Raw genomic sequence first — 13090 nt, 5'->3', positions numbered from 1 at the left:
TTAAAGGGAGAAAAAACAAGTGGGTCCAAGCAGGGTGAGTCTGTGTCTCATGAGAACAGGGAATGGGGGCAAGGGCGGTGCTAGAAGGGTTCCTTCAAATAGCAAGAGCTCTTGTTGCTTCTGTCTTAGTTCTGGGAGTGGAATCGGGGTCTCCCATGTGTTGGGCACATGCTGAGCCCAGCTCTTCTGGGTTTCCCGGATCACTCCGTGAGGCAAGTACTGTGCTGAGAGCTTCGGAGACATTGTCTCACTTAATTCGCAACTAAAGGAGTCTGTTGTTAGAACTCCAGTTCACAGACATCGAAAGGAAGGCTCTAGAAGCCCAGGTCTCTTAGCTAGCAGGTACCAGAGGCAGAATTTGAATCCAGGTCCCTATCTCTAAAGCCCAGGCTCCTCCCCCTGTGGCAGGCATCTCCCAGGTGGTCCTCAGAGCCAGCCCTCCGAGGGCTAAGCAAGCCCAAGCTGCGAATAACTTACGGCTTGCAGGAGCAGTGGGACCTGGGCACTAGGGAGGACTCTGTGGTCAGCTTCCAGAAGGCTGTGAAGGGGCACACCAAAAAGGCCCGAGTCTGCAGGAGGTCAGAAGAGCAGAGGGCGCAACTCAGGACTCGAACCAGACTCATTCTTCTAGAGAATCAAGCTCTGGGGACAGGTGGAACTGAGGAATCTGGCCTCAGCAATGGTGACATGAGGCCTGCCACAGCACAGCCCTCTCCCCGGGATAAGAAGAGCTAAAAGGAAACTGTCCTGCTGCCCTACTGTGCACCAACAGACCAGAGCGGAGCTGCCTAGCTCTGTGGGCATGGGCCAAGACCGGGCACGCTCAGCCACCCTGGTTTAAGGTTGTTCTCAGAAAAATCCTTTCATTGTCTTCTCGTCCTTTCTTTCTTCCTGGCCTTTTCCTCTCTGCTAGACCCTTCCCTCCGCCTTTCTGATCTGCCATCCCCTTGCCTCTGAAGAACCCACAACAAAAACAACAGTGCATGACACCAGCAGGGAGATGGCGAGGCGAGCACGTACACACTAAAGGGTAACCTGTGTCCAGAACTTAATAAGAACTGAGAACAATAGACCACACTTGTAATCCTAGCACTCCAGAGGCTGGCGGAGGCGAGGATAGAGAGACGAAAGCCAGCCTGTGCTCATTTGGTGAGATTCTGTCTCAAAAAAAACATTTTTTTTAACTTTGCTGCATAAAACTATTAGATATAGCAATTGTAGCTATGTTTTGTACCAGGAAAAAAATTGGACATAATACATGTCCTCTAGTTTCCCTCTGGGGAAATGGTTAAATATATTGCACTGTGGTCATGGGGAGAAAAATAGTGTAACGGCTAAAAACTATTATTTCCTTTAAATCATTGAAGGCAGAAATAGAGGAAGACATTAGAGGACAGAAAAGCCTCCCACGTTCATGGATTGGCAGAGTCAGTATTGTAAAAACAGCTATATTACAGATTATCAACCCTCCAATGACATCCTCCACAGAACTGGGAAAGCAATCCTAAAATTCACATGGAAACACAAAAGCCTGGGAATGGCTGAAGCAAATCCTAAGCAGAAAGAGCAGCCTTCACAACACCTGAGCTACACTATGCTTCAGAGCCACAGTGACAAAACAACACCAGACAGAAAAATACACACAGACTGGTAAAATAGAACACCAGGAATAAAGCTGCACAGCTATGGCCACCTAACTTTTGACAAAAGTGGAGGAAAGAATTCTCCTCAACAGTGTCTGGGAAGCTGGATTTTTCACATCTAGAAGAATACAATTAGAGCCATTATCCACCCCTCCCTCCTCCAATAAACTTGAAATGCATCAAAGACCTTAATGTAAGACCTGAACCTCTGGAATGGCTAGGGAAAACACAGCAAGATAATGACACAGGCAAGAACTTTCTGGAAAGGATCCCAAGAGCAAAATCATAACCCCAAGAATTGGCAGATGTGACTGAATGAAATTAAAGAAATAAAAATCTTCTACACAGAGAAGGGAACAATTGCCAGATAGCCTACAAAGCAAGAGAAAATTGTGGCCAAACTATATATATAAATCAGCAGATCAATGTCTAAGATATGAGCTCTAAAAACTGAATGCCAAAGATCCAAACTGTTCGGTTAATAACAGGGTTACACATTGAATACACAATTCTGAAAAAAAATACAAATAACCAATAAATAGTAGAAGGTGGCATTCAACACCCTTAGTCATCAGAGAAATGCAAATCAAAACTGTAATGAGATTCCATACACCCATGCAGAACAGCTGTCATCAAAACGAATAAATGGGGCTGGAGAGATGGCTCAGAGGTTAAGAGCACTGGCTGTTCTTCCAAAGGTCCTGAGTTCAATTCCCAGCAACCACATGGTAGCTCATAATCATCTGTAATGAGATCTGGTGCCGTCTTCTGGCATGCAGGCACACATGCAGCCAGAATATTGTATAAATAATAAATAATTAAATCATCAAAAAAAAAAACCTAATAAATGATAACAAGGATATTGGGAAAAATAAAGCCCCGTACAGTACATTGCTGGTGAAGTCACTGTGGAAAACTTATGGTGATTCATTAAAAAAAACAAACAAAACAAAACAAAACAAAACAAAAAAAAACCCTCACAGCTAGAGAGATTGCTCAGCCGTTAAGAGCACTTGTTGCTCTTGCAGAGGACCCAAGTAAGGTTCCCAGCAATCACATGGTTGCTATCAATTCCAGTTCCAAAGGATCTGAGGCCCTCTTCTGACCTCTGCAGGGCACTGCACACACATGGTGCACAGACATACATGCAAACAAGTCATCCATACACCTAAAATAAAAACAAACCCTAAAGAGAAACTATAGGACTACAATAGGACACCTCACAGGGAGCTAAGCCCATGCAACACAGACACTTCCACACCCACGTTACTGCCACACCCCTCACAATAGCCGAGATGTGGAACCAGCCTAGATGCCCATCAATGATGTATGATGAAGGGATTGTGGTACCTGCAGGCAATGGCATTTTATTCAGACAGAGAGAAGAATAAAATGCTAAGTACAGGAAGATTGACAGAGATCACCCTGTTAAGTGAAATAAGCCAGACTCAAAAGGAGGCTCACCCTGTGATATTTCTCATATAGGGCATCTAAATTACACACACACACACACACACACACAGAGAGAGAGAGAGAGAGAGAGAGAGAGAGAGAGAGAACAAGAACACACTAAAAGTGAATCCTGCATATATCTGCATTGTAGCTGCCATTTTGTATTTTACCATATTTACTCGAATAGGAATGGAATAAAATGAACATGAATTGGTTTTTGCTTGGTTGGTTGGTTGGTTGGTTGGTTGGTTTCTTCTAACAGAATCTTGTACTGTAGCCCAAGCTATGCACAAACTCATGATCCTTCTGTCTCAGACTCCCAAAAGCTGGCATCACAGGTACACCAAGCCACTGGCTAGAAATTGTTTTCAGTTGCAGAAACAACAATATAAACAAACAAACAAAAAAACCCTACAGGTATCAGAAACACAGAAGCTTCTTAGCAGCAGGGTAGGCAGCCCCAGTTCATAGGGCAGATAGTGGGTATAGGAGGGATGCAGAAGGCAGCAAGCTTGGAGGGGCAGCCAGTCTTCTGGCACACATGCTAACCTGGGCCTTTCCACTTCCCAGCTTTGCTCCTCTTCAGGTCCAGGCCCAGAATGTCATAGAGAGCCGTCAGCTCTATCAGAGCCAATGGAGGGATCTTCTTCATGTCCCTCGAGGACAAGTCTCCTATCTTGGTCACACCCAGACGACCTTTGAGGATCCTGAACCTCTAGGAAAGGGATTAGAGATAGCCTGTCAGGAGGTGATGCGGTGAGGCTCGCCCATCCCTAGGCATTTGGGTGAGAGAAGCACAGAGTGGGTAAGACCCCATCTGGGGACCACACTGGACTCAAGTCTGAGCTCTGCCTCTTGCCAGATGGTAATGTCTGAACCCTAATCTCTGCCTGGAAATGTCAACAGTATCTACCTCAGATAGCCCTTGTGAATGTAACAGGAGTCTATAGGCAACACTGTGTCAGGCTCAATGGTAGCAGAGCCACCATAAATCCATCAAGAGGGCCTGGACCAGAGGGACCGCCCACAAGCCTCTTATTCTGCTTCTATTCTTGTCTTTTGTTCATCTCACCTATGCTTCTGCTTCTGCCCCAACCCTTGGTCTGCACAGTCAGCTCCTATTCCTGCCTATAAGCAGTGGGGGAAAAAACAGGACTTGGGGGGGGGGCGGGAAAAAAATGAAGGTTGCCCAGGTGCTCCACCTACAGGCCGCTTTGGGGCTCTGCAAGCAACTTTCAGCATTATGGGGGCCAGGAAGGACACATCTTCTGGTAGTTCCTCACAAACTTGATCAGATCACCCTGCAGTGTCCCATTAGAGCAACCACAAGAGATGGAAGATGTTGTATTTGTTTCTTTTCGTATGTGTGCGTGTGTGGTATGCATGCAGGTGGGTGCACACATGTATGCCCCTGCTTGTGGAGGCCAGAAGTTGACTCAGGTGTCGTCCTTAATATGTATGTATGTATGTATGTATGTACTGGAAAAGGCTCTTACTTATGTAGACCAGGCTAGTTGTTAACTCACAGAGATCTCCATGCCTCTGCCTCCTTGTGCTGGGATTCAAGGTGTGCACCACTACATCTGTCAAACACTTTTCACTTTATTTATTGAGGCAAATTATATTCCATGGCTGCATTTTATAATTATGGCTAACATATCACATAGGCCATGGGATCCTACTTTATAGATTCAAATGCTGGCTTGCCCTTTTAATGCCAACACTCAGGAGGCAGAGGCATGCCGAACTCTGAGTTTGGTCCAGCGTTGTCTACTTGGAGGGTGCAGGACAGCCATGGATATGTGTTAAGAACTTTCTTTCTTTCTTTTTTCTTTCTTTCTTTCTCTCAAGACAAGTTTTCTCTGTATAGCTCTGGCCATCCTGGAATTCACAAGTCTGGCCTCTTGAAACTCAGAGATATGCCTGCCCTGTTAAGACCCTGACTTTAAGTGTGTGTGTGTGTGTGTGTGTGTGTGTGTGTGTGTGTGTATTTGTGTCACAGCACACATGTGGTAGTCAGAAGACAACTTGAAGTGGTCTAGTCTGTCCTTCTACCATGTGGGACCCAGAGACTGCACTCAGGTCCTCAGGCTTGGCGGCAAGTGCTTCTATCCACTGAGCCATTTTGCTGGCCCTACATTTCAGTCTTAAATACTTAAATATAAACGATTGATGACAATTTACTGAGATAACTCAGCAATTAGGGAAGTAAAACACTAAAGCCAAAAAAGCTAGGTCTCCCTTCCCCAACAGACACCAAGATTCATTTTTAAAAATAACTAGAAAAGCAGAGGCGGTGGTGATGCACGCCTTTAATCCCAGCACTTGGGAGGCAGAAGCAGGATGATCTCTGCGAGTTCAAGGCCAGCCTGGTCTACAGAGCAAGTTCCGGGGGAAGCCAGAACCACATAATGAGACCCTGCCTCTAAAAACAAACAAAATAACCAGAAAAACAGCGGGGAGGAGGATTCAGCTGGTGCATGAGGGAACATCCTCTAAAGACGAAAGGTGAAGAAGAGGCTTCCCAGTGCCCCGTTCCTGGTTCCTGACACGCAGCAGCCGCCCAGCTAACAGCTGCAGGAGGAATCAAGTGATTCAACAACTTCCCCTCTGGGTGCCTGGCAGCCTGGCAAGTATGAGGATCTGAAGGGTGGAGCGGAGCCCAAGGACCTCGAGGCAGCACCCTCACCGGCAACAAGCCCCTGCTCCAGGCACAGGTGCCCCCCGGGGATGGCCGGGCCCTCTGTAGACGCACTGCAGCTTGTTCGGAGTAGGCCGAGTCCATGCTGAAGAGCTCCTCCATCCCCGCCGTCTCCTGTGGTCCCCTAGCACCCGTGGGTCCTTTAAGACAAAAGACAGAGTTGACTAGGAAGCAAGTTCTTAGGCTAAGGACTCGGGCCCATCGTCCAGGAAGTGATGTTCTAGTTGAGGCCCATCATGAATTGATACGAATTCCCTGGGCCAGCAAAAGCTAAGGCTCATGAAAATCATCACCTAGCTACAGATTTTCTGGGCCGAGCCCCGTGGCCTAATGGCAGTGGTCCATTTAAGGGTACAACTTGTCCCCTTGGAGTTTCTCCCTACAAACCCCTGTGCGGGGAGGGAGAGGAAGCAGCCGAAGGTGGAAGGGAGCATTTTTCCTGCTTCACAGAGAGGCTTCGGCAGCCTGGATTCCCAGGGCCCTGAAAAATGAAGGCCGCTTACCTACAGGAGCCGCGAAATCCTCAGAGTTGATCTGGGTCCATTTTATTCCCAAGGCCCCATTCTCTGAAGCCACTTCCTATACAAATTACAGACAGCACTCAATTAGTCCTGTGGGAAGGCAACACACAGACCCTGGAAGATAAGAACCGTTCAGGGGTAGAACAACTGAAAACCAGAGACGCTACCAAGATCCTCTAGCAGCTGGGTAGGTGGGGAGGAACACGGGGCGGGGCCCGATTGGCTGGCTTCGATGCCCATCATTTCAAACACAGGGTTGTGTCCTTCCTACAGACCCCAGAAAGAATATGCCCACAGCCTGTCAGGCTTCAGTGACAGAAGAACACACAAGTGACAACGAAAAGCATTGTTCGTGTCGGTAGTGACTTTGCCAGAACCTAAGCTTTCAGACGCAACCAAGGACACGGTGGCAACAAGTACATATGCACTAGCATGTTTGGCACACAAACACCCCCACTCAGCATGGGGACATGACACAGGGGCATGCAGAGAGCCACCCAAGGGCTGAAGTGATGTCAGAAACCCCCGAAAGCCAGCACCTAACGGCCCTTACTCACCCTTGAAGTGAAGACCCCAAAGATATCCCTGATATCTCTGATGCGTGTCTTCTGTCGTTTTCGGGCTGAGCGGGCATGGGTGTCTAGCCGGCGGCACACAGCAGCCACCTGGGTCTGTGTCAGCGTAGACAGGAGACCCTGGTGATCACCATCCAATCCCAGGCCACCAACAAGACCTGAGAGGCCTGTATCCTGTAGCCACTGGGACTCAGTGTCCCCTTTGGACAGAGCAGAGAGGGGGGACATCAGATAAACACACAGAACTCCATATGCGGCTTAGCCATGCTAACTAATAGAAGCCTCACATAGACTCACATGTCCATGCAGACATGAGCATGCAGTGCCCCCATTGAGGCCCATGAGCACCTAATTCTCCCCAGATGAGAATTGTAGGGGCTTACAGCATTGGCTAGCATCCAGATTTAAACACATATGAATGAGCTCTTCGAGACAGCAAGCCAGGGAGGGCCTCATACACTCCGGCTCTGAAATAGAGCCACAAAATCACTTCCACTCCCAGTTCTGGCAAAAACACTAGCCACAAGGTCATAGAGGTGCAGCCATGTGCAGCACAGACCCTCTGTTTTTTATATTGGAATAGTGTCTTTGTTGGGTTCAATGCCAGGATCCTCTAGCAAAACTGGGCTGAAACAACAGCTTCCGGTCTCAGCTACAGGGGCTTTGCTCAGGCCAGGGGCTGGGATGCTGCCCCTGGGCCACCACCCTGGGGAGCCACTGGCTTTGTTGTTGGGGAAACAGCCAAGCGTTCACCGGGAAAGCTATACAGAACTGCAAGAGGGCTGGCAGGGACACATAGCTGTACCTCATAGATCCAACGAGATAGTCAAAAAGGAGTAGATGGCTTCAAAAGCAGCCAATCAAGGGCCAGGAGAGATGGCTCAGCGGTTAAGAGTACTGGCTGCTCTTCCAGAGGACCCTACTTCGATCCTCAGCACCCACATGGTCTGTAACTCCAATTCCAGAGGAGCTGACATTCTCTTCAGGCCTCTGTAGTTACCACATGCATGTGTTGCACAGATAGACATGTAGGTAAAATGTCCATAATAAATATTTATATACTATCGTTTTCTGTCATCTATTCTAGCGTAGCACTAAGAAAGGCAACTAATAGACCTGTATAACATTTATTTAGATCTAATTATCCTTACTAAATGTTCCCCCTTAGTCACCAACCACATTTTGTTTTGTTTTGTTTTTAAGCTTGAGGACAATTTTATTAGAGCTCAAAAGAAAAACCCCAGGACAGGCAAGCTTTAAACCTCAGCAGCTGCCCAGAGAGAGGCAGGAGGGAGAAGAGAGACAAAAGGCCATGGTGTTTGGGTTAAGCTGGCATGGAGGTTAACCTTGGAGGCGGGTAGGGAACTTTGGACAAAGGACGGAAAGCACAAAGTAGTAGAGGAAGCATGTCTAGGCTCTGGCCAGCATCCGGAAGAAAGAGAGAGAAGAAAAGAAAAAAAACCAGGGTGGTGAGGGGGTGGGGGGTGGGGGACTTAAGCCTTTCCGAGTCCTGACTCAAAGGCAGGCAGATGCAGCAAAGCCTCGTGGCTGCTTGCAGTCCACAAATGGAATTATGGGAGGAGAATTCTGAGTGCTTGTTAGAGTGGGGACTGACTGTCACACGAACTCTGGTGCCCCATATTTGACCACGTCCCCTGGATGGGGAGGCCTGGTGGCACTCAGAGGAAGGATAACAGGCTACCAAGAAGAGACTTGATACCCTATGAGCATATACAGGGGGAGGAAGTCCTCCTCAGGCACAGTCATAGGGGAGGGGAGTAAGGGGAAAATGGGAGGGAGGGAGGAATGTGAGGATACAAGGGATGGGATAACCATTGAGATGTAATATGAATAAATTAATAAAATATATTATTTTTTAAAAAGGAAGAAAACTGCAAGATAACAAGAGCCTGTGACCTCAGTTTCTTTAAAGCACGGAGTTGTTTTTGGAATGTGCTTTCCTGCCCTTCCCAGGTGTAGTGGACAGGAGTGAGCTCACTTCAGATTGTTCATTACAACTGGCTGCTATTATCTGTTTATATCCCTCTATGGAAACACACATTTTTGCCAACATGTAGCTTGTCCTTGGGATTGTACACTTTAGTCAGGTGATTCTTCTTTTTCTTTTTTAAAAATATCTTTATTTAATTTTAATTTGTGTGTGTGTTGGTGTGAGGGTGTCAGATCTTGGAGCTACAGCTGTGGGTGTTGGGAATTGAACCCAGGTCCTTTGGAAGAGCAGGCAGTACGCTTAACCACTGAGCCATCTCTTCAGCCCCAGGTGACTCTTCTGAATAGTGTTGGTTAGTACATGAGACTTTAGTCTGCCTTGTTTTGGGGGCTCCCCTCTTTTAGGTCTACCCGCAAAACATGAGCAGTAAACAGCAAAAGCTATTGTGAAGAACCCATATCCCTGTAAGCGAAGTGCTCACCATCAGCTGCCATGGGTAGAAGCTAAAAGGAAAGTGACTCCCAGAAAGGACCGGCAGGAGCAGGGACAGGAGACAGCATCAGCTGTCGGGTGGTATGAGCACAGTACAATGACCTACATGTATGCAAACGTCACAACGAAACCTGTCGTTCCTACATGAACTAAAATACAGATGATAACGAACCGCGCACGCACTTGGTTCTGTCTGTCCTGAGACTACACAAGCCCTGTGTTGCTTTTGTTGTCTGAAAAGGCTCCAGCCTTCAGCACTCAGACTCCAACCCCTAGGTTTGGTTTTAGATGTGCTTGCTGGCAGTAGTGTAAGGCAGACAAGCCTGTCTCCTATACCCACCTCTGGCCTCACCAGGGATTTTTCACCCCTGCACCAGCCGTTCAGCCCTCTAGAGACCTGAAAGTCTCAAATGGTCCATTGGACCAACCAAGGGCAGCAAAGCTGAAGCATAGGCCAGAAAGTTTCCATGTGGGCAGGCCCCCTGTCACGCCCTTGTCACTCCCTCACTTGCTAAGCAGGGAACGTGCCCAGTTGCTCCAGATACCAGCACACAGGCCGAAGTGGGAAGGGCTGCTGATGCCCTGGCCTCGTGGAAAGTGGAGTGTGGCAGTGTGTGAGCAGGCATTATGGGGCTGTGAAGGCACGGGGGTTCTACAGCAGTGAGTCACGTGGGGCAGGAAGCTATCGAACTGTGGTATAGAGGGAAGTCAGGAAGCACGTTCTGAGCCCAGCAGCTGGCCAAGCACAGACCATCTTGTAAGGTACCCAGACAAAGACTGTTCTAGAAAGAGGGGGCGGCGGGGACAAAGGGAGGGAGTATGCTTTCAGGGTCAGAAACTGCAGGAGGCCTTGAGGGAGAGCTTGCCGGAGTGACAGACTGGAAGATGAGGCAGTGATAGGCCCCGGGCCAGTCCTGGAAAGACTTGTGGGCTAGGGAAAGTGTCATCTCACCAAGATATGGGGTCTGATTCCTCTCCCCTGGAATGTGGGTGCACACAGGATGGTAGGGTGCACAGAAAACAATGGTGGCTGTCTTCCAAGGCTGGCCAGGAACACCCACTGTAGCTCTTTCTCAGGATTCACTCCTTAAACCCAGATGCCATGTTGTGAGGAGGCCTGGGCCTCACACACAGGCCACATGGAGGTGGTCTAGACCCAGGCCACCTGTGTGGGAGGTCACATTCACTGCCAGACACAAGGGTAAGACACCCTTTGATGACTGATCCAGATGGCCCTGAGCTTGTCACTGAAGGAGATCCAGCTGAGCCCTGTCACACACACACACACAACCAGAACAGTGTGATATGTGAACAATAGCTCGGTGCTGCTCTGTACTCCTGTGGTTAGGGGCTTATGATGCCGTTACAGGGACACGTGGCTGCTGTCACCCTGAGAGAGATAGGGAGTTAAGAGTATTGAATGGAATGCTTAGAATCTGCTAGAATGGATCCGGGCATGATGGTGCACACACGCCCTTAACCCCAGCACCGTGAGTTCGAAGCCAGCCTTGTATACAAAGTGAGTCTAGGACAGCCAGGTCTATCACACAGAGAAACCCTGTCTAGGGGGCAAAAAAAAAAAAAAAAAAAAAAAAAAAAGGAGGGGGTGGCTGGAGAGATGGCTCAGAGGTTAAGAGCACCGGCTGCTCTTCCAAAGGTCCTGAGTTCAATTCCCGGCAACCACATGGGCTCACAACCAACTGTGTGAGATCTGGTGCCCTCTCCTGGCCTGCAGGCAGAACACTATATACATAATAAGTAAATCTTTAAAAAAAGAAAAAAAGAAAAGAAAAGAAAAGAAAAAAGAATCTGCTAGAATGGCAGGTCCTCATAGACTGTCTGTATTCTCCATTGTATCCCAGTGTCTACACACTGTCTGGAAGACAAGAGACACTCAGTAGGTGTTTCCTAAGTTATTTCATCAGATGGGCGAGAAACTGATTGGCCACTGATTGGCCTTATTGGATAATCTTTCTTAGCAATGGCATAGAAAGCAGATGGCAGGGAGAGCAATGGAGTGACTGCTGCAAACAGTTCAAGCAACAAGGAAATCCTTGACGCTTTCCCCCTGACACACTGTCCTCCCTGGGGCAAGGCCCTAACACCCACCTTCAGGCCCAGCTCACCTTACCTTCCAGGAGCTGACTTCTGCTCCCACCACGGTCTTCCTCCTTCACTCCGTTCTGCTGTTGGGTCTGTTCCACCTCTATCCAGAAGCCATCCATAGACAAGCTCTCTGCCCAGGACAGCCGGGAGTGGGAGCAGCCGGCAGGGCGTGACCTCAGAGGACACTGTTGCAGATGTGTGGGGCCTGTAGAGGGGCCAGGGCTGTACAAGTGAAAAGGGGGTGGGGGGGAGTCAGGCCGGGTTCAGTTCTTGCTGTGCCAGGCCTGGGTCTGTCCTAAAGCTAGTGCTGCTCAGATACCAGACATCGGCTCTCAGCAAACTGACCAGGACCCTTGGACCTTTTACAAACCTTGGTCACGAGCAATGCTGCTGATGCCAAGGACACCTAAAGATCCAGAGTGCTCCCTTAGCAAGGCCAACAGTCCTTGTCCCAGCTGCCAACTTGATAAGGCCTAGAATCGCCCAGGAGACTGGCCTCTGCAGCCATGAGAGATGGAGCTGGAGTTCCGAGTCCAGACTCTCATGATCCAGACTGCGCAGTATGGGGACTCCCACCCTTGACCCTTCTTGTCCTTCCACACACCATGGAGTAAATTTCTACTTCCTGCAGACATATAACTCCAGAATGAGACAGAGTCAGTCCCTTGGTCCCAGCAAATGACAGCCCAGGTTTACCAAAGAGCTTAGGATGAGGTTTCTATGCTCCGATCAGGGCCAGAGGCTTTGGGGACCTTGATGCTAATAGTGCCCCAAACACAGGAACCCTGACACCACCAGCTGTTGGACCTATAACTGGCTTTATCGGAGAGGAGGAACAATACCCCCAGGTTCCTCAAATGAGAAACGAGTATATCTAGATGTTTCTATAGCTGTTTAAGCTTAGTATTGATACCAGTCAAGATCACTTCACCTCTCTGGGCTCCTCTAACAAAAACAATAAGCTCCTCCAAGCTTTGAACTGTCCAAATTAAAGAAACAAAAGAAGGGTGGTGGTGCACACCTTTAATCCCAGCACTCGGGAGGCAGAGGCAGGTGGATCGCTGTGAGTTCAAGGCCAGCCTGGTCTACAAGGTGAGTCCAGGACAGTCAAGGCTACACAGAGAACCCCTGTCTCAAATAAAATAAAATAAAAAATAAAAAGAAAGAAAGAAAAGAAAAGAAAAAAGAAAAAGAAACATTCCGGGAAGGAGGAACACATTCAGAAAGACCCTATGGTGGGAACTTTCGCGCCTGTCATTGGGAACACAGCAAAACCCAAACCCAGCAGCTGCCCGAGTGAAGAAGCACCCGCCATTAGTAAAATGTGAACCTAGTAGAATGGGCGGGCCTCTTGTCTAGCCATTTCCCACCAAGTGCCTGGCACTGCAGCCATGGAGTTCACCCTACTCCGGCTCATCCTCCATTCCTCTCTGTCTTTGCAAAGTCCATCTCCTCAACGTGCAGGCCACCCTGCTACAGAGCAGCGCGCTCCTCTCGCGTGAGCCCTGGCCATCTTGTTGGGGTAGGGACCAATCTAAAATGGCAGCCTAGAGAAGGAAGTCTTAATGTCAGGTTCTGTGAAGCTCCGCTGGGCCACTTTTTCAAGTGGACATTATGTGGCAGCTGGAACAGCACAGCCATACCTGTCA

At 48.6% G+C, this 13090-nt stretch overlaps 1 protein-coding gene across 1 annotated transcript in view; it reads right to left on the bottom strand.

Annotated features, from left to right (window-relative positions):
- Arhgap40 (Rho GTPase activating protein 40) overlaps nt 1-13090 on the bottom strand; it is a 37368-nt gene that overhangs the window by 10651 nt on the left and 13627 nt on the right. Inside the window, exons 2-7 of the mRNA XM_051143704.1 lie at nt 11467-11663; nt 6875-7092; nt 6300-6375; nt 5785-5936; nt 3645-3810; nt 478-569 (exon numbers count right to left, since the gene is read on the bottom strand). Coding sequence (XP_050999661.1) covers nt 478-569; nt 3645-3810; nt 5785-5936; nt 6300-6375; nt 6875-7092; nt 11467-11663 — 901 coding nt within the window. The remainder of the gene's footprint in view (nt 1-477; nt 570-3644; nt 3811-5784; nt 5937-6299; nt 6376-6874; nt 7093-11466; nt 11664-13090) is intronic.

Source organism: Acomys russatus, chromosome 4 (assembly GCF_903995435.1).
Source record: "Acomys russatus chromosome 4, mAcoRus1.1, whole genome shotgun sequence".
Taxonomy (NCBI): Eukaryota; Metazoa; Chordata; class Mammalia; order Rodentia; family Muridae; genus Acomys; species Acomys russatus.
This window is presented reverse-complemented; position numbering and strand designations above follow the sequence as displayed.